The sequence below is a fragment of the Leucopleurus acutus genome, assembly GCF_964270905.1.
Source record: "Leucopleurus acutus genome assembly, chromosome: 5".
Lineage (NCBI taxonomy): Eukaryota > Metazoa > Chordata > Mammalia > Artiodactyla > Delphinidae > Leucopleurus > Leucopleurus acutus.
In genome coordinates, this window is record NC_139147.1 from 71,644,792 (window position 1) to 71,666,964 (window position 22,173).

Below are 22,173 nucleotides of genomic sequence, written 5' to 3' on the forward strand. Positions count from 1 at the left end.
ATTGAGAGTGCTGGGCATGAGAGTACCTGGGGCCCCTTCTGACCTGAGCCAAAGACTCACCAGGTTACCTGGGCCATGGTCCCTCTCTGCCAATGTCTTGTTTTCCTTATGTCTTAAAGAAGATGAACCCCTTCATCTTGTAGTGGATAAGGAATGATCAGATAATAACTGAGTTGAGGGCTGTCCTGGTGGCGCAGTGGTTGAGAATCTGCCTGCCAATGCAGGGGACACGGGTTTGAGCCCTGGTCCGGGAAGATCCCACATGCTGTGGGGCAACTAAACCCGTGCACCACAACTACTGAGCCTGCACTCTAGAACCCGCAAGCCACAACTACTGAAGCCTGTGCACCTAGAGTCTGTGCTCCGCAACAAGAGAAGCCACCGCAATGAGAAGCCCAGGCACCGCAACGAAGAGTAGCCCCGTCTCACTGCAACTAGAGAAAGCCCCGTGTGCATCAACGAAGACCCAGTGCAACCAAAAATAAACTAAGATAAATAAATTGAAAAAAAAAATAATTGAGTTGAGCACCTTGGGGAAATGGTAGGAATTGGGGTTGGTGAAACTGTTTTGTGAATAGCGACCTTGGAGAACTTCCTCTAACTTTGTGGGATTTTTCTACGTCCCTCTTCTCACAACTCTTCTGTCGTTTTCTCTACTGCCTCTGTGTCTTCCTTGCTGTCACTCTCCTGTCACACTCTTCTTTTTGTGTCTCTTCTTGCACACTCTTCTCTCTTAGCTCTGTCTCTCTCTTTTTTTTTTTTTTTTTTGAGGTACACGGGCCTCTCACTGTTGTGGCCTCTCCTGTTGCAGAGCACAGGCTCCAGACGCGCAGGTTCAGTGGCCATGGCTCACGGGCCCAGCCGCTCTGCGGCATGCGGGATCCTCCCAGACCGGGGCACGAACCCGTGTCCCCTGCATCGGCAGGCGGACTCCCAACCACTGCACCACCAGGGAAGTCCTGTCTCTCTCCTTTTAATAGCAACTTTATTGAGATACAATTCACATAATGTAAAAGTCATCCTTTTAAAATATACAATTCATAGTTTTTACTATATTTACAGAGTTGTGCAACCAACACTATTACCTAAGTTTAGAACATTTCATCACCTCCCAAAGAAACACTGTACCCATTAACAGTCACACCCTTATTCACCACACCTCCCACCCCTGGCAGCCATTAATCTACTTTCTATGGATTTGCCTGCTCTAGACATTTCACAGAAATAGAATCATATAATACATGGCCTTTTGTGGCTGACTTCTTTTCGTCTAGCATAACATTTTCAAGGTTCATCCATGTTGTAGCATGTATCAGCATTTCATTCATTTTTATGGCTGAATGATATTCCATTGTATAGAAATTCCATATTTTGTTTTATCCTCTCATCAGTTAATGGACATTTGAATTATTTCCACTTTTTTGCTATTATGAATAATGTTTCTATGAACATTTATGTACAGGATTTTATGTGAACATATATTTTCAATTCTTTTAAGTATATACCCAGAAGTGGATTTGCTGGGTCATATGGTAACTCTACATTTAACATTCTGAGGAACTGCCAAACAATTTTTCAAAGTGGCTGCACCATTTTACACTTCTGCTAGCCATGTGTGGGGTTCCAATTTCTCCACATCCTCACCAACACTTGTTTTTGTTTTTAGCCATCCTAGTGGATGTGGAGTGGTAACTCATTGTGATTTTAATTTGCATTTTCCTGATGATTAGTGATGTTGAGCACCCTTTCATGTGCTTATTGGCCATTTGTGTATCTTCTTTGGATATATTCTTTGCTCATTTTAAAATGGGGTTATTTGTCTCTTTATGTTGTTGAGTTTGTGAGAGTTCTTTACATATTCTGAATAAAATTCTCTTATTGCATATATGATTTGCAGATGTTTTCCCATCCCATGGGTTGTCTTTTCACTTTCTTGATAGTATCCTTAGAAGCCCCAAACTTTGATCAAGTCTACTTTATCTATTCTTTCTTTTGTCACTTATGATTTTGGTGTCATACCTGAAAAACTGCTTAATCCAAGGTCATGACAATATCTAGAGTTTTACAGTTTTAACTCTTACATTTAGATTTGTGATCCATTTTCAGTTAATTTTTTTTTTTTTTTTTTTTTTGTGGTACGCGGGCCTCTCACTGCTGCGGCCTCTCCCGTTGCGGAGCACAAGCTCCAGACGCGCAGGCCCAGCGGCCATGGCTCACGGGCCCAGCCGCTCCGCGGCATGTGGGATCCTCCCAGACCGGGGCACGAACCCGTGTCCCCTGCATCGGCAGGCGGACTCTCAACCACTGCGCCACCAGGGAAGCCCTTCAGTTAATTTTTATATATGGTGTGAGGTAGAGGTCCAAATTCATTCTTTTGCATATGGATATCTAGTTGTCCCAGCACCATTTGTTAAATCTGTCTCTCTCTCTTTTTTTTTTTTTTTCCATACGCGGGCCTCTCACTGTTGCGGCCTCTCCCGTTGCGGAGCACAGGCTCCGGATGCGCAGGCTCAGCGGCCATGGCTCACGGGCCCAGCCACTCCGCGGCATGTGGTATCTTCCCGGACCGGGGCATGAACCCGTATCCCTGCATTGGCAGGCAGACTCCCAACCACTGCGCCACCAGGGAAGCCCTGTCTCTTTTTAATGTCCCTTTTTCTCCAGGCAGCTGCTCCCAACCCCAGCCCCTCTGCTGCCTTGGAATGGATCACCACTGCAGGAGAGGAAGCTGCTACTGTGATGAATTCTGCCATGTGGTACCAGACCGCTGCCTGGATCACCGTGCCCTCTGCAACACTGGTAACTCACATGCAGGCTCCGTTCCACCCCCAGCAGAGCTGGATGCTGTGATTGACAGAGGCAAGCCCCTTGCATGTACTTTAGGCCAAGGCCAGGGTGTGGACTGGATGGCTTCTAAGGTCCCTGACATTCCCAAGATCCTGGCATTCTGTCCATTTCATATCAAAAGTGCCTACACATTCCTCCCCACTTTCTTTTCCCCACTGCTCCTTGCCACCTGCTGCTCCCCTCTGAGCCACTTTTGCAGGTCCCACAAGGAGAGGTTCAGCTGTTGGTGACTGGGGAATAGGGTGGGGAAATAGGGTGGCTGTGTTGCACCTAACTGTCCCCGCTTCTCTTGCAGTACAGATGCCTCTTGACCTGTCCCATGTAGACTTCTGAGGGCAGACAGGAGTCTGCAGAGAGGTGCTGGGGGTATTGGGCAGCAGCAGGGGGTGGGAGGCAGGGATAAGGACAGGATCTTTCACCTGTGTTTTTCTGCTCCTCAAACTATCAGCATGGTGCTGCAGGTGGTGCTGAGGAAGGAGAACCCGCCCAAGCCCTGCCAGAAGCAATCTAGACTGGATGCAAAGCATGGTGAGTGCCCTGGAGATGCTCCTAGAAGGGGTGGCTGGCAACCTGCTCCAGCCTCCCTGGCCTCCAAGCCCCAAAGTCAAGGAGCAAATACCAAAGGGGGCAAAGAGCCTGAGCTGGGCGCAGCACTGTTGCAGCCACGGTTTTAGGGTAGAAGCCAGGGTTCCTGCCCATGAACACTGACACTGAATTTCATATAATTCTCATGTGTCATGAAGTAATATTCTTCTTTTGACCTTTTTCAACCGTATAAAAATGTAAAAAACATTCTTAACTTGTGATCTATACCAAAAACCGGCAGCAAGACAGATTTGGTCCACAGACTGTGGTTTGCTGCTCTCTGCCCTAAATCATCCTCTGTTCTTTATTTTCCTTTTGTGTCCCGGCTTCAGCCCTGACCTGTCCAGCTCTCTGCGCAGCACTGGAGGAGAGCTCTCAGCCCCCACCCTAGCATATTACAGCATTGGGCAGAAAGAAAGGCAGTATAGCGCGATGGAAAGAGCTTGGACTTGGGAGCCAGATAGACCTGGGTTCAAATCCTGGCTGACCTCAAGCCTTCAGTCTTCTGAGCCTTTCCGCGCCTCCCTTTCCTCATCTGTGTCCTAGAGCTTGCCTTGTAGGGCCGCTGTGGAAGGGCCTGGTTCTTGGTGGATGAACAAGAGAGAGCGGTTATTTGGGGAGATGTAAATAAGCTGGAGAGGCAACAGGCCTTCGCTTACTGATCACTTAGGTCTGGCAGCTTCTCCAAACCAGCCCCTCTCCATCTCCATGAAGGGACTCAAGAAGACGGCCTGACGCCTCCCTGAAGCTCCTCCCCCACTCGGTGCCAGCAGGGCCCTGGAGCAAAGCTCAGCCTCCCCTCCTGGGGCCATGATCACCGGGCCCAGGGGTGCTTGTCTCCCAGCTGCCACCCTGTGTGCTTCCCCATTGGTTCAACCAGAGGAAAAACGGAAACCTGCTGCTGTCGTAAACACTGTTAAATGTGCATAGAATCAGCCATACAGACTATAAAACAGAAATTTGGCTCACAGTATTTATTGTTTTGTGATGGTTACGCTGAATATAGCAAACATTTCTTGAAAGTAGAAAGTAAGAACCTAGGGGCCCTGTGGTTAAGTAATTCTTGCCCCTCTTCTCAGTGTTCCTTCCTGGGCTCCATAGTACTGCCTGTAAGTCCTGAAATAGCCTGGCCTGAGCCCTGTGGCCTCTTGCCCACCCCCTTCTCTTCCCACTGTGACAGGAGGGGCAGGGTACCTTCCTCTGGTGTGCCGGGGGCCGCCTCCCTGGGGTCTCCTCGTGTGCAGGATTTCAGAGCACTAGAAAAATGATGCCAAGGGCTTTAGGGTCTGCCAAGCCCATCGTTTCCTCCCAAATCTGCTCTTCCTCCTGTCCTGTGCATGGTTCCCTGTCCTCCAGCCTCCTGGACTCTAAACCTCAGGGTCATCTTTTACTTCTCTCTGCCCCTGGTCTTCTTCTGCAAGGTGCCAAGTCTTTCTGGTTCTGCTTCACAACACAGTTTATATCTGCCCCCTTTACGTCCCACTGCCGAAGTCCTAGGTCACAGCCTCACAGTCCTGGTCCTCTTGCCCTAACTGGTCTCAACCCACATTGTACCACGTTGTACTGCCCAAAGCAGAGCTCTGGTTCTGCCAGTTTTCCATTCAGAAACCACCACTGGCTTCCCATTGTCTCTAGAATAAGGCTAACCTTCCATGCATGGCATGCAAAATCCACCACACAGCCCCAAGGCACATTTCTGGCCTTATCTCCTGCTAGCTTCAGGGAGAGACAGCCCAGGGCCCTGTTTGGGAAAGCCCCACTCCTACCTCCAGAGCCTGAGATCTCCCTTGCCAGGAAGAGTTTTTCAGGTGAGGCTCTGTGGGATGTGGCCTCTCCAGCTGGGATCATCCTGTGGGCCTCATAGAGAGCCCAAAGATGCTGATTTGTGGGCTCTTTCCTCTTCTTGGGTCAGTGCTCATTCTCCTTCCAAATGCCCAGAAACTCCATCTCCTCCTTCAGTTGTCTCTCCTACATTATCCCCCATCCCAAACAGGGTCCCCATAGATGTTCCAGTACTGGCACAGATTCCTCGCCAGTCAAGTGTGCAGGTGTGTGCACATGTACGTGCAAATTTTATTTCTACCTGGCTCTCCATCCTCCCTCCCTGTGTCCTTCAAACATCTTCCCTGTGAAAGTCATTTCCCTGGCAGCGGCATACCACCTGGGCAAAGCCCTGAGAAAGCAGAGGGCTTCCTGTAATGTAAGTTAAAAATCACAGTGTTAACAGGTGACTCTTTTAATCCACAAGAATGTCTAAAATTAAAAGGACCTGTGGTACCAAGTGTTGATGAGAATGTGGAGCAACTGGAACTCTCATACATTGCTGGTATAGTATAAGCGGGCACAATCAGTTTGGAAAACTGTTCGATGCTGTATACTGAAGATAAACACATGACCCAGCAATTCCACTCCTGGATATATATATATATATATATACCCAAGACATATACAAGAACATTGATAGCAGTGTTATTCAGAATAGTGAAAGACTAGATATAATCCAAATGTCCATCATTAGGAAAGTAGATAAATTGCGGTATATTTATACGATGGAATACTACCTAACGATAAAAAAAGAATGACGTGCCATTACATACAACAAAATGGGTGAGTCTCGCAGGCATAATGTTAAGAGAAAAAAGCCATATATAAGAAATTATATATGCATAATCCTACTTATATGAAGTTCAAAAATAGGCAGAACCAGTCTATGGTGATAGAGGTGGGAATGGTGGTCCTTGGAGGGATATTGACCGGAAGTGAACACAAGGGAACTTGTTGAGATGCTGAAAGTGTCCTATATCTTGATCTGAGTGGTGAATACATTCTGGGTGTAAGCACATGTAAAAATTCATCAAGCTGTATACTACTTGAGGTTGGCGTAGTTAACTATATGTTGGTTGTACCCTAATAAAAGAAATGAAAGAAGAGAGGGCTCCCTAGAGGTTTCTATGCTACAACCCAAGGAAATAGGGGCTAGGGTATGGAGGGGTCCATTCTCAGGGCTTTGCAAACTTAAATGATTCCCACCATCTCTCCTTATCTACACATTTTGAACCTGTGGGGACCCACTCAGACCCCCAGAGTTGGTATAAAGATTATTTTAAAGAGGAAACATTTGACCTACAGAAGATGCAGAAAGAAATGTTATCTGAACTTCCCTTATCTGACTAAAACAGAGCTTTCTAAAAATACAGCTGCCATAAATCTCCCTCCAAGGGATTTTCCGGCCAATTTTAGCTACCATGGAGACAGACTGCCAATAGAACCTTCCATATTTTCCCACAGAGGTCCTAAGCCCCATGCCTTTGTTAAGTGTGGTGTAGAAACCTTTGTCTCTGGTTTTCAGTGAGTTACTCATTACTAAGCAACTCCTTGGTGCACGTGTAAATAAACTTTGTCTTTTCTCCTGTTCATCTGTCTTTTCTTAGTTAAGTTGCAGGCCTCCAGTCACTGGACCCAGGTTGGAAGAGGAAAAAGTTTTTCCTCCCAACAAACACAGACCCAAATGGCACTGGTGACAACTCCATCCTTCCATTTGTTCAGGCTGAGAAGTCTGTAGTTTTCTTGACTTTTCTCTTCCTTTGACAGCCCACACCGATCTGGTAGGAAGTCATGTTGGCTCTACGTTCAAAATATATCTAGAATCTGACCAACTCCAACCTCCTCTGGTACCACTGTGGTCAGAGCCACCCTCCTCTCTTACCTGGACTAGGGCAAAATCCTCCCAGCTCTATTCCAGTTTCTATTCTAGCCCACAGCTGCCAGAGTGGTCCTTCTAAAACCCAAGTTAGAACTCGTCACTCCTCTGCTCAAAACTCCCCAGGGGCTGCTCCCACCTCACTCCAAGAACCCAGCGCCCAAGGCTGGCAAGGTCCTTTGTCACCTATGCCTTATCACCCTGCTCCCCTGCCCCCCAACTCTGCCCTCTCACGTGGCTCCAGCCACACGCCCTCTTTTGTGCTTCTTGAACTAGGTCCTGCCTTAGGTCTCTGGATCTTTCTCTAGCACTTCCGCTGCCTGGAGTGTTCTTCCCCACGTATCCACTTGGCTAACTTTCTCACCAGCTTGGAATCATTGCTCAGATCCCATGGTGCTATTTGATACTTTAATCTGTCCCTCACCTCTCCACGCCACACACACCAGGTTCTTTTTACCTGTCTTTTTTTTTCCATAATATTCATCCCTATATTGTTCACTTATTAATGTTTGCCATCTCCTTTCACTGGGAAGTTAGTTCCGTGAGGGCAGGGATCTGTTTTACTCAGTGCTGTATCCTGGGTGCCTAGAACAGTGTCTGGCATCTAGTAGGTGCTCCTTATATGTCTGCTAAATTAATCAAACTAGCCTCCTATGCTCATTCAGGGTGAGAGCTGAGTTGGGCTGAACAAAATGTCCAGGAACTTTCTGGATAAGACTATTATGCCCCCAGGGCCAACAGTCATGTGTCCAGGCTTGGAAATTCCCCAGATACAGGGGAAGATGGACCAGACAAAATTCAGCAAAACCCAGGAAAGCACTCAGCCAGGATTCCCTTCTAGCAGGTTCCTGGTTAGATCTCATCGTAGACAACTGGGCTAGAGCTGAGCTGTTGATCACTTAGAGGATGAAAAGAGAAAGGAAATGGAGAAGGGAAGTCTGTGGTGGGGGTGTAAGGGCACCTGGAGTACCTCGGTCTGTAGATTAAGCCACTGGCCGCTAGAATGAGGAAGTCCCTTTCCCCGCTAGGGTGGGGCTGACAGGTGGGCCAGGAGGGGAGGGAGGCGGCTCAAAGGAGTTGCATTCTTTCTGGATTTCTCCTCTGTCTTCTCAAGGGTGAAGAGTCACACCAGATCACTCATTACTAGATCGGGTCAAACAGAATTCAGGTCACTGCTCTGGCCCTGGGGCCTCCTCTCCCCACCTACCCACCCCCCAAGGGGAAATCCATTCTCCCATTTTATAAAGTGAAGGACTGAGGTTGAATGGGAAGGTGGAAGGGCTCAGCCTGGCAGGAGTACTATAGAGATTAACAGTGTGGCTGGAACTGGGGTCCAAGATCCTTGACCCCAAGTGCTGGGCTGTGTCCCAGATGGACCCCTCAGTCTCCCCTCATAGAGTCTTCCTCCCCTCATCCCACCCCCATGCCCTAGAATGACTCCCTTCTCCTTCCAGGCCACAGAGCCCTTTATCCCAACGGAGGGTGAAGTTCTAGAAGACAGTGGCTCACACCAAACGCAGGACCTCAGACTTCATGGCCAAGAGGACCTCAGAGGTCTTATTGACAGAGGCCCAGAGAAGGCAAATAACTTGTCCAAGATTGCACAGAGTTCTTGGGCCACTACCAAGGAAGGAGCTGGAAACAGAACCTAGACCTTTTTTTTTTTTTTAATTTATTTATTTTTGGCTTTGTGGGGTCTTTGTTGCTGTACGCGGGCTTTCTCTAGTTGCAGTGAGCTGAAGCTACTCTTCGTTGCGGTGCACGGGCTTCTCACTGCGGTGGCTTCTCTTGTTGCGGAGCACAGGCTCTAGGCGCGCGGGCTTCAGTAGTTGTGGCATGCGGGCTCAGTAGCCGTGGCTCGCGGGCTCTAGAGCACAGGCTCAGTAGTTGTGGTGCACGGGCTTAGTTGCTACGCGGCATGTGGGATCTTCCCGGACTAGTGCTCGAACCTGTGTTACCCTGCACTGGCAGGCGGATTCCTAACCACTGCACCACCAGGGAAGTCCCGAACCTAGACCTTCTGATTCCACTTTAAATTTCCTTCCAGCTGTGAGATTTTGTGATTTTTCTGACACCTGTTCAGCAAGCTTTCCTCTACTCTGGAGCTGCTTTATTCACAAAACTCTTGCCCTGAAATCCCCAAGCTACCTTGTCTGGCCACTGGCTGTGGCCATAACAGCTTATGTCCTTGGCCCTTTGAGGGGATGAGATTCTTCACTAGGGCATTTGGAAATACATTCTGCAACCTCATTCCCCGTCTTGTGGCCAAATCCCCAAGGTTCCCTAAGTAATCACCCTCAGTGTCCCTCCTCCCAGGCCTGGGGACTCAGACCAGCACACTTATACTTTCCCTTCTCCCAGCTGTGCTCTTCCTACCCCACACCTCCAGTCTGGCCCAAGACATGATCCTGCCTCTGGCTGGGATGCAGGATCACAGGATGTAAAGATGGAAGGATGTTAGGGATCAGAGTCCTGCCCCACACTGGAGAGCCGTCTCCTGCAGACCTCAGGGGGCTGTTCCTTCTCTCTGTTGCTTGAGGATCTGAGTGGACATCAGGGCCTTCACTCATTTACTGAGCACCTAAAATGTATATGTTTTCAACAAGCACCAAGTATGTAGCAGGCACTGGTTAGAGCCTTTTTATCTCATGTGAGCCTCATGAAACAGCCCAGTGAGGTAAGGATTATGCCCATTTTACAGATCAGGAGGTTGAGGTTCAGAAAGTTCTTCAATTTGCCCTAGATTATAGAGCTAGTAAGTCTAGAATTAGGAATAAAACCCATGTTTCTCTAACTAGAAGTCAAAGCCCCATGCACAGGGGGAGAGGGAGGGGGGAAAGGCTATGGGAAGGGGGAAATGTGTGTGAAACACCATCTTCCATGGCCTCCCTGCCTACAGGACCCAGGGGATGAATATCACTGTGGAAATGATTCCATAGCTTCAAACCAAACTTCAGAGAGGGGGGTGTCAGTGGGCAAGGGGGGCAGGAGGGTTAGCTCCTTGTCAGCCCTGACACACAACCTGCCAGCTCTCAGCCTGTGCACTTGTGATCACCTGGTTACACCCTGGAAACTACCCAGCCACACCTAAGCAGGTGGCCCGCCCCTGCTCCGTGGGTTGAGCAAGCAGGAAAAGGTGGCAGCAAGAGGCAGTGGGCAGATCTGCTGGGCAATGGTGGCCGGAGCCCCAGCTAGGATGGGCTTTCTTTGGGGCCTGGCTCTGCCCCTTTTCTTCTTCTGCTGGGTGGCTGGGGCTCCTAGGAGCTCTGCAGGTAAGGAGGCCAGAGGGTGCCTGTGGGCTTCTCTCCTGACTCTGGGTGGGAGCTTCTGTACTGCAGCCCTTTGTGGGTGAGGGTAGCTCTCTCGGGTTAGTTATCATCAACCATAAAGCTATACATGAGGTATTACTATGGCTGATAGTATGCAACGGCACTGGGTCAGCTTAAGCATGCGGGACTCTGCGGTCCATACAAATGTGAGGTTGCTGTGGGTTTGTCTTTATGCCTGTGAGGGTGTGAGTACGTGGGGCAGGGAGATTGTGGGGGTCAGGGAGGTGCAGGCTGGTGATAAATCTGATTAAAGCCTAAGAATGTGGCTTGACAAGATTCTTTCTCCTCCAAGTTTATTTTCTAGCATGGATTTCCTTCAAAAACCCATTTTTGTGTGAAAAGTCTGACTGTCACAGGTTGCTTGTGGAGGGTGGATTCTGAGAGAGGCAGGGCTTTTATGAAGGAAGAGAATGAACATTGATCTGTAATAGGAACTGTGCGAGGCTTGTCACATGCATTAGCTCTTGTAAAAATAGACTTTATTTTTTAGAGCAGTTTTAGGTTCACAGCAAAATTGAGCAGAAAGTACAGAGATTCCTATGTATCTTCTGCCCACCTCCCCACTGCCTCCTCTGCTATTAACATCCCTCACAAGAGAGGTACATGTATTACAATTGAGGAAGCTACACTGACGCATCATTACCATGCGTTATCTTTTAAGACTTTATTTTTCAGAGCAGTTTTAGCTTCACAGCAAAATTGAGAGGAAGGTACAGGGATTTCCCATATACTCCCACCACTATCTTTTTTTTTTCTTTGTGATCATCACTTTTTTTTTTTGACATGGATATACCCATAACGTTTTATTGAATGAAAACAGTTGTAACACAATATATACAGTTTGATGACATTTTGACATATATACACTACTGATACTATGTATAAAATAGCTAACTAATGAGAACCCACTGTATAGCACAGGCAACTCTACTCAGCCATCACTATCCTTTTAATCCTCACAGTTAACGCTGTGAGAGAGATACAATTCTCATTCTTACTCTCGTCCAGCCCCCCACCCACCGAGAGGAGACTGAGGCTTCTTACTGGGATTAAGTAACTTGTCTGCAGAGCCAGGCTTTTATTCCACACATACATAACCCCTAGACCACACTGCCTCCTGCATGCACTCATGATCTACCAGGCTTGTGTTGCACATTTTTTTTTCCAACTTTTTTTTTTTTTTCTTTCTGTGTTGGGTCTTCGTTGCTGTGCGCGGGCTTCTCATTGTGGTGGCTTCTCTTGTTGCGGAGCACGGGCTCTAGGCGCGTGGGCTTCAGTAGTTGCAGCATGTGAGCTCAGTAGTTGTGGCTTGCGGGCTTAGTTGCTTCACAGCATGTAGGATCTTCCCAGACCAGGGCTCGAAACCATGTCGCCTGCATTGGCAGGCGGATTCTTAACCACTGCGCCACCAGGGAAGTCCTGTGCTGCACATTTGACATTTAATTTAATGTAATGTTCACAATCCTATGAAATAGGTACCCCAGCTCCATTCCACAGATGGGAAAGTGTAGGCTTGGAGCTGGGAGAATTGGCCGGGTCACAAGGTTGGTAAGCAGCAGAGCAAGCAGCAGAGACAGGACTCGAACTCAGAGTCCAAAGTCCAGATGTTTTCCTCTCTACCAGTTTGATTTGAGGAATGGGTCAGGAGAGCTGCAGCATTCTAGAGCTGTAAAGAGCCAGGGTGGGCTTTGCTCTGTTTGAGAAGACCCCCAGTGGGTAAGAGAGTTGGGTGGGGGGTTGTGAGGGCCCCAGAGATTAAGAGGCTATGGGTTTGGGAAGCATGAGGAGGTTTCACCGCAAGATGACCCCACAAGGCTCCCAAGAAAGGAAGAAAATGTGTGAGGGGAGGTCAGTGGTCAGACCCCACAGCTTGAACTTCAGGCTGTGTGGGCAGCCACAGAAGGGCTCTGCCTCCACCTGTGGGGACTGAGAGGCTCAGAGAACTATCTCGGGCTTTGAAGTGGAGAGAAGCAAGTATATTTCTGTAAAAGCGTGGTTTGTGTGTGTAGGTAGACCGCACTGAACAGGTAATGAGAGCGAGCTCCATGACCACCTAATCCTCACGTGGGTACAGCCTGAAACTCTCGCTATATGAAAGTAGGTTGTGTGCTCTCAGGTGACTCCTTGAAAGGACGTGGTCAGGGAGGGATGCTTAATAACCCCCTGCAAGCTTTGGAATGTAAGGGCTTCCCCATTCCCCTTCCCCTCTGGTCCTCACCCCCATAGCAAGGCAGATATGAGACCCTCGCTGGTGGGGGACAGAGTCAGTATTTGCACCAGTAAATCATCAGACTGCAGAGCTGGTAGGCAACACGTCTGGGACTAGAAGCCAGTCTCTTGCCTCCTGGCCCAGTGATGCTTCATTATCCAATGGGAGACACAAGAGGGCAAGCCGAGGACCTGTCCTGATACCCTAGGTAGAGGTGACCAAATGGTCCTGGCCCTCCTTTGGGCCCTTGGGTACTTTGGGGCCAGTAGGTCTCAGGAAAGACCATCTTAAACCATAAGAACCCTGAAAAAGGGTGCTTATATTTTCATCTTTTCCTTCCAAGAGTAGGGTTACTAGATAAAATACAGGGTGTCCACCTAAATTTGAATTTCAGGTAATGAGTTTATCAGTATAAGTATGTCTTAAATATTACATGAGAAATACACATACTAAAAGAATTTGTCATTAAAATAATTCCTTGTTTATCTGAAATTCAAATTCAAATTTAACTGAGCATCCTGTATTTTTATTTGCTAAATCTGGCAACCCTCCTCAAGAGGCAACATGGCCTACATACAGAGAGAGCCCCTCTCCCTCTGTAGACAGGAGAGGCACACTTGTCAGCTCCTAATTATTTGCTGTAGCCTCCCCTGGGCAATGCGTGCCTGCTGGCCCTCCACTCACACGACCTCAGAGTGTCGGTCCAGTAAGCAGAGACATCCTGCCCTGGGGAGACACGCTAGCAGCTTCTTTCTAAAAAGTACAGTTTTGCTTCACCTGGCTCCCTGTTTCCTGTGGAAGACGCTGGGTTCATCATTTCTGGCGTTCTGGGGTTCCATCCTTGCCGTCTAAGGTCCGCGTTCAGGAGAGGCTTGAGCAGGTGGGCAGCTTGCCCTTTTCCTTTGCTAGAGCCCCGGGGGCTCTGCCTGCTTCCCTCTTTTGCAGCGGCCATCACCCACACTGTCCAGGAAATTCCTCTCCTCCAATCCCCGCAGCTACCTCTCAACACAAAACCACAGATGTTTCTTGTGGTTGAAGTGTTTTACTTCCATAGGGAACAGTCACTGGATGAGAAAAGAATTGATAGGAAAGTGACAAGGGGGTGGTGGTGTGATGAATTGGGAGATTGGGATTGACATGTATACACTGATGTGTATAAAATGGATGACTAATAAGAAAACAAATAAACATTAAAAAAAAAAAGAAAGTGACAAGATTCTTCCAGAAAGTTCTAAGAGTCATGGTCCCTGCTCTGCAGTTCTTGGCTCACTTGGGTCTTCTGCCTTTTTTGCTCCCCCTTGAAGCTGGATCCTGGCCCTATACATTCACTCGGATGGTTTCAGGCCAATAATCAACTAGATTCTGGGGATTGCTTGCCTCATGTGGGCCATCAGAGGACATCAGTCAGGGCAATCCCAGTACCGTGGCTGCCACATGGGCCTGATCTTCCCAATAGTGCCTCCTCTTCCTTGAATATATAGATGAAAAATAGGGTAAAAGCAGTCTCCCTCCCCACCTTCCTCCCAGCAGTGCCCAGGGCATAAGCACAAGAGCTTGTGTGAAGTCAGTGCCCTGGGACTCATAGCTCACAAAGTTGGTCTTACCCAATACAGGCCCCAGCACCAGTGAACCAGGCCACACAGAAGTGCCTGCTGTGACTCTAGGGGTCAGGACGAGCTCAGAGGGAATCTTCCAGACCACTGACCTCACTGAGACCTCTATGTCAAACCATATCTCTTTGGAAACTCAAACCCTAAGCACCCAGACCTCTGATACGACCTTCCTCCCAGGCAGCACCATTTCAGTAGCAGAGAACAGGGAAAACAAGACCATGGCCCTCATAAAAATAATGCCTTCCAAGTCCTCGGCTGTGATCACCACTCCTATGGAGACATCAGCCACAAGCGGCAGCCCCATGGGACGTGGAATGACCACAGTTGAGACCGTCACAGGCACTGAGCTCTCGAAAGCCGCCTTTGACACCCTTTGCAATTTCGACAGCTCTGAAGAGGCAAAGAGAATCATGGTAGACTTCTTGAAATTAGCTCACACCTCTACAGAAGCCGAGGCCTTGTCCTCGGAGAGCAGCGCTTCCTCTGACAGCTCAGTTCCAGCCATCACCGCCTCACAAGCCCTGTCACCTGACATCGCTGCTCTGGCTAAAGCCTTGGTTACCTACAACATCAGCAACATCGTGGTGATCGACTGCAGTGTTACAGAAATGGAAGCAACTGCCAGCATCCCTGGGACCTCAGACACAGATCGCAGCCCCGTGGGACAAGAGGCCCTGTCTACCCCTGAGACATCCACTTTGCCTGACTCCACTGAAGCAAAATCACACCTCACCAGGACCACAGCCTCTGCTGAGACCTTGTCAGCAGCCAGCGCCACAGAATCAGCCACACCTGACATCACACTCACCATCAGTAGCACCACAGAAATGGAAACAACAGCCGCCAGGGCCACGGCCCCCAGTGGAACCTTGGTGACAGTTAGCATGAACGTGTTGGAAGAAAACTCATCCCTCTCTGTTGAGACAACAAGCCACACCGAGGTCTCAGGAGCAGTGACAATCTCCACAGGGACTGCGTCAACAGTAGGCGAGGTGACTTCACCTGCTGGGTTCTCAGCTACGGTCTACAGCCTGTCTGAAGTGACTACCATCATGAGCTCCACCCCCTCAGAGACTTCTACCACTGACATCACATTCAGTGCACCCGCTCCCAACAGCAGGAGCCCTCTTCCTTCTGTCCATCCGGCTACGGCCAACAGCAGTCAAGAAACAAACATCACCTTAGCCAAGACCACAGCCTCAGCAAAGACCTTGAAGATAGCCAGCACAGCTGGAGGGAAGCGCTCAACAGCCACGCCCACCAGTGCTCAGACAAGTCTGACAGATGTTACTGCAGGTGAGCGGCTTCCCCCATGTGTGATTTTTGGGGATTTGGGGTTTGGAGTCTGCATGTTTAGGGAGTAGGGAGAAAGGAAGCCTCTGGGGGCCTATTCTGAGCCCTGTCTCTGATGTCACCTCTTCATGATCTTCTAGTGGTTCTTGCCAAAATCAGTAACGAGCAGAATTAAGGTGGTGTATGGAAAAAGTGTGGAGAAATGGTTTGGGATCTTGTCTCTGCCCTTAACAACCTGAGTGACCTAGGACAGGTCCCTCTCCCTCTCTGGGCCTCAGTTTCTCCACCAGTTGCTGGAGGAGGTTGCAGTGAAGTCCTTTCCATCTCTGCCATTCTACGGAGTTGACTGTTAAGTAACTACTGTGCACCAGGCAAGGACCCAAATTTTACTTAAAAGACACAGCCCTCATTATCTGAATGCCTCTGGTTCAGCCAGGGCCATACCATATGGGCATCTGGCCCAAACTGCTGCCCTCTGAGCAGCTGGGACCCCATGAAAATGGAGCTCACTGGATGCACTTGCTGGGATTGGTGCCGTAAATGGTGACTTAAAATAAATAAATAAATTGGGCAAAGGTTTGGGAGTCTAAAGCTACATCTCTGGGCAGGACAGGAATAAAGACGCAGACCTAGAGAATGGACTTGAGGACACGGGGAGGGGGAAAGGTAAGCTGAGACAAAGTGAGAGAGTGGCGTGGACATGTATACGCTACCAGCTGTAAAATAGATAGCTAGTGGGAAGCAGCTGCATAGCACAGGGAGATCAACTCGGTGCTTTGTGACCACCTAGAGGGGTGGGATAGGGAGGGTGGGAGGGAGGGAGACACAAGAGGGAGGGGATATGGGGATATACGTATATGTATAGCTGATTCACTTTGTTATAAAGCAGAAGCTAACACACCATTTTAAAGCAATTATACTCCAATAAAGATGTTAAAAAAAAAAAAGAAAGAAAGCTACATCTCTAAGACAACAGATATTTCTTGGGGAAGAGGTGCCTTGTCAGCCCAGCTCCCAGTCAGCCTATAGCCTTCACCTCCACTTCCCATCACTCTTTCCTCGTGCCTCATCCCTGCTGTATCCTCAGCTTGCACTGCCTTTTTTGGGGGGTGAAATAAAAATATTAATCACAACTACCTTACTGAATATCTTTTGTATTCCAGGCAGAGGTGATATAAAAATATTTCACAGCTAGTGAGCATTGGCACCAGCTGAAGTTTCTGTCTGATTCCAGGCAGTAAACTACTGTATGAGCTTTGCATGTTATCTCCTCTAACTGAACCTTCAAAACTACCGTATGAGGTGGGTATTCTTACACCCCACCTGACAGATGAGGAAATAGATTTAAAGATGGTAAAAAAGTAACAGCGGAATCCCAAGTCTGTTTGATTCCAAAACTCAGTCTCCTGTTGTGCTTTTATTTTTAAAGGCTCAATTTATTAATAGATTTTTATTTTAAAAAGCTTTTATTTGTTGATTAGATGATACATTCACATGATTTGAAATTGAGTAAGTACAAAGGAGTACACCATAAAATGTCTTTCTCCCATTGCTGTCCCCCAGCTCCCCAATTTTCCTTACATACATAACTGATGGTATCACTTTCTTGTGAATCCTCTTCTGGACATGAAATATGCATATGGAAGCATAAGAAAGAAGATGAAAGATATCTACATATTATATCGATATAATATAGACATAGATACTATATCATATAGATATAGAATAATATCTCTCATCTTCCTTTTCATGCAAATGGAGCATGTGTTAAACACAGATCTCTGAGACAAGGCCATTCTTTTTTATGCCTTCTCAGTATTTTGTTTTACCATAATTTATTTAACCAGTGTTTTATGGATGGACATTTAGGTCTTTTTTTTTTTAACATCTTTATTGGAGTATAATTGCTTTCTAATGGTGTGTTAGTTTCTGCTTTATAACAAAATGAATCAGTTATACATATACATATATCCCCATATCTCTTCCCTCTTGCGTCTCCCTCCCTCCCACCCTCCCTATCCCACCCCTCTAGGTGATCACAAAGCACCGAGCTGATCTCCCTGTGCTATGTGGCTGCTTCCCACTAGCTATCTATTTTACATTTGGTAGTGTATATATGTCCATGCCACTCTCTCACTTTGTCCCAGCTTACCCTTCCCCCTCTCCATGTCCTCAAGTCCATTCTCTAGTAGGTCTGCATCTTTATTCCTGTCTTGCCCCTAGGTTCTTCATGACCTTTTTTTTAGATTCCATACATATGTGTTAGCATACGGTATTTGTTTTTCTCTTTCTGACTTACTTCACTCTGTATGACAGACTCTAGGTCCATCCACCTCACTACAAATAACTCAATTTCATTTCTTTTTATGGCTGAGTATTATTCCATTGTATATATGTGCCACACCTTCTTTATCCATTCATCTGTCGATGGACACTTAGGTTGCTTCTATGTCCTGGCTATTGTAAACAGAGCTGCAAAGAATATTGTGGTACATGACTCTTTTTGGACATTTAGGTCTTTTCCAGTATTTTGTTATGACAAACAGCACTGCAGTAAATAGCACATTTTTCACATGTGTGTCATTTTCTGTAGGATAAACTTCTAGGAGTGCAATTGCTAGATCAATTCTAATAGGAAGAAATGACTAAAATGTGGCAGGTAAAGGCAGGCATATTAGGGCTCAAGAAAAGACGGAAGTTGCCTACAAGCTGCTAAGTCAGGAAGGCTGGATTGAAAGACCTCTGCCAACCTGGAGCTGGAAGCACTGGCTGAGGACATCCCCTCAGAAACCAGCCTCTCTGCAGCCTTCTCCCCGGCTGGCGCCTTTCCCAACAGCCCCACCCGGGCCTCCAGGCCTTGAGAACATTCTAGATCCACTTTCATTTCTCCTTCCTCACACTACTCTTTTGACTTCTCCAAATGTGGATGGGGCCTCTAGCCATCATTTCCTTCCCTCTTGTTGGGAAGACACTACGATGGGTCCAGTTACTGGAGAGAAGGAATCCTTTCTCTTTGCAGTGAATAGAGGTAAGATCCTACGTGAACACAGACTCATTTACACACGAGTGTGAGCACACATATGCAGCGTGGGGACAGAGACTGGGTAGCACAGTTCACATCTTGATTCCTGAAATGACTTACCCATATTTTCATCTTCCTACTGTTCTCAACTTGCAGGTGAGGATGGAGGCTTCCTCCTGCTGAGGCTGAGCGTGGCCTCCTCAGAAGACCTCACTGCCCCCAGAGTGGCAGAGAGGTTGATGCAGCAGGTGAGTGGCACTTTCTGTGCCGGGGAGTAGAGGAGAGTGAGAGGTTCTCGGAGACCCTGGGGAAGATCTCCAGGATACAGAAGATACTGTACACTTGGGAGGGTCTAGCTTCTTATGGAGTATTAGGAGTGAGATCCAAACATCCCTGTCTGGCTTTGCTTCTGCCTGTTTTTCCTGAGTTCTGAATTCCCCTTCTCTGCTATGTAAAAAAAGATTCTTTCCCTCATCCCAATTTCCTCAGGCTTTAGGAAGATCAGGCTTTCAGGCCCCTGGGAGAAGGTCAATGTTATAAATGGGCAGATAGGCAGGACTTTAGTTGCAAGTGGCGGCAACCCAACTCATCGTAGCTTATACAATAGGCAAGGTATTGGCTGAGAAACCTAGAGGTGGCTGTCCAGCTTCAGTTATGGCTGGATCCAGAAGCTCAAACAGGATCATCAGGATTTTCTCTTTCTCTCCCCCTCTTAGCTCTGCTCCCTTCACTCCTCAGAGTCTCTTCATATGTAAGGAAAGGTGGCTGTGACAGCCCTAGATTCACAAGGCACTTACCTCTCCCAAGATCTGCATATCGTACTAGGGAAGGACGGATCTCATTGACCTGGAATGGCCACCATGACTGACAGCCCAACCTGAACCACATGGAATGGGAAGGAAAGGCTCTAAAGGAGATAGGGATATTAGACAGAAAACAAACAAAAAAAAACACCATAGATGTACGCTCTAGATGGGGACCCAGATTATATTTGTAGAAGTTGGGAAAATTCTAAAACCCAGATCCCTGGACAAAGCTTCTAGTGGTGGAACTCTAGGGTTAGGGTTTTGGGGGATGGTGTGAGTCATTGGAAGGCTAGAATGAGTCAGCTCAGCCTAACTCTTGTGTCCCCATCTTGCTTCCAGGGGATGACGGGAAGAGGGAATATTTGGGCCCTAGAAGTTCTCTTAGTGGAAGGGGGGCCTATCAGGACTCCCATAATAAGGAGGTCCCTGGACATGGCATGGGGCTTTGAAGAGGGAGAGCCAAATAAGTGACAAATTCCCACTGCACAGGATAATCCAAGTAGCAAGTGTGAATCCTGGTTGAAGAAGGAAGCCAAGGATATGTCAGATCTGAGCCCCTCAAACTGGAAACTATTTCAGGGGTCAGAAAGAAGCCAGGGAGATAGGAGCAGATCAGGAGCAGAGGTGCAGGAACCAGGCCATGCAGGTGTCGGGTGTCAGTTCTTGTTGGGAGCTGGCCACTGGCGAAAGGCTCAGGGGTCAGACAAACAACAAGCGTTGGCGCCACGTAGACCTGAGTGTGAATTCCAGTTCCTAACTGTGTGACCTTCGGTAAGGTACTCCATATTACTTTCCTTCCTTGTAAAATGAGGCTGGTACTACCTGCTTTATAAGGTTACTGTGAGGTTTAAATGGCATGAAGGACCTAGCCTATGCCCAGCCTGCAAGAGGTTCAGAAAGTGCTGCTGGCCTCCTAATATGTTCCCTTTTGCCCACCAGCTCGACCGTAAACTGCATGTGCTTATGTCTCCCATCCAAGTCTCCCTGCTGCGTGTCAGGAGGGGCTGAAGAACATCAGCTGTGATCAGGCACTGCCACGTGTGGAAGGGGGCAGTGCTGCCTGCAGCCTGGGCCTCAGCACGACTGGAGCCATGTTACCTGGAAGGTTCCCATGTAGATCAGCAAGCCACGGCCTTACCCGGTCATGGCAGTGGGACCCTGGCTCACATATGCCTGGATGTACGTGTGTAGGGAGGGGGTGGGGTCTTTGCCTGTTCCAGAGATGTCCTTGGACTTCCCCTGGCATGTGTGTTGTGTTTCAGTAAAGAGTGACCTGATCACCCATCTGTCACCTGCTGTGTGCTTCCATCCTACATTAAAATTACACTCAGTGTGGCCCAGGGTCACAGTTTTATGGTACAGGAATTTTGTGCACCCTCACTGCTACCTCCCTCCTTCATGCTCCCCAGGTTCTCAGTTTGGACCTTGATTACAGCATTGACTGAGGCTGGCCCTTGAACTGTGAGCTCCTTCAGAGCAGGAACCACATCTGTTTATCTCGGTATCCCTGGAACCTAGCAGAGTGCCTGGCCTGTAATAGGATCACAGAGAATGTTTGTTGAATGGACTTGAATTCCAAGTTTTTGATACAAGCAATCCTCAACTATTCCTCCCCCATAGCTCATAAGTCATGTTGTTTTTAAAAATTAAACTTGGCTTATTTTTTTTCTATTGTAGAAGTAAACCTGCATTTAAATTTTTGAGACATTCTTAAGAACCAAGGAGTGGGGGGAAAGGAAATGAGAAGTGGGGGAAGAGAAAGAAAGAAATGTCTAAAATCCCACCTCTAGTTGTCTGGAGTTGTCTAGTTGTATGTAATACAACCATTGTTAATGTATATGTTCAGCCTCTCCACGTGGGCGGCTCTGAGTGGATCTCCACCAAGAGGTACCTTACATTCAACATTTCCAAGATCAGAGTACTAACCTTACCCCTAAACGTGCTCTGCCTGCATCTTCCTCATCTCAGTTAATGTCAGTTGCATCCTTCAGTTTGTCGAGCCCGAATCCTTGGAACTATTTCTTATTCCTCTGTTTCTTTTTTTTTTTTCACATGTTATATCCAATTCATGAGGAAATTCTGTTGGCTCTATTGTCATCAAAATATGCCCAGCACATGAGCCCACCTCACCATCTCTACTGACTGCTCTCACCCTGGTCCAAGCTGCCATCATTTCTCACCTGGACGACTAGTATCTTCTTATCAAGCCTCCCTGTCTCTACCTTTTCCCCCCACTCCCTATCTAGTCCCAGTACATCAGCCAGAGCTGTCTTTTTATAATGTAAGACAGACTGCACCACTCCTTTGCTCCAAACCCTCCCATTTCATTCAGAGAAAAAGACACGTTCCTACAATGCTGCAAAACTGTCCACGGTCTGCACCCCCACACCAGCCTCTTGAACTTGCTCACTGCACACGAGCCGCACTGACTTCCTTGCTATTCCCTGAATGCATGCTGCTGCTTCAGGACCTTTGCATGCACTGCTCAGTCTGCTTAGAATTCTTCTCCTCCAGATATCCTCTTGGCTAACTCCTGCACCTCCTTCACCTTCTCAGTGGGCCTACCTAACCACTCTCCTCTGCTTTGATTTTCTTCATAACACTGATCACAACCTAACATAATACATGTTTTATTTGTCTTGTTTATTATCTGTCTCCCTCATCTAGAATGGAAGAGTTTGCACACTGCAGCATCCCTAGCATCTAGGATAGTGCCTGGTACAAAAAAGGCTCTCAGTAAATATTTGTTGAGTAAAAGAAGGAAACAAC

General features: G+C 47.8%; 1 protein-coding gene across 1 annotated transcript; it reads left to right on the plus strand.

Moving 5' to 3' along the window:
• Positions 1-3,296: 3,296 nt before the first annotated feature.
• MUC20 (mucin 20, cell surface associated) lies at positions 3,297-20,849 on the plus strand (the record flags this gene model as incomplete). Its single annotated transcript, XM_082839256.1, has 4 exons — positions 3,297-3,375; positions 14,461-15,579; positions 18,755-18,846; positions 20,814-20,849. The coding sequence occupies 4 exons, from the start codon at positions 3,297-3,299 to the stop codon at positions 20,847-20,849; spliced, it is 1,326 nt and encodes a 441-aa protein (XP_082695382.1).
• Positions 20,850-22,173: the final 1,324 nt, after the last annotated feature.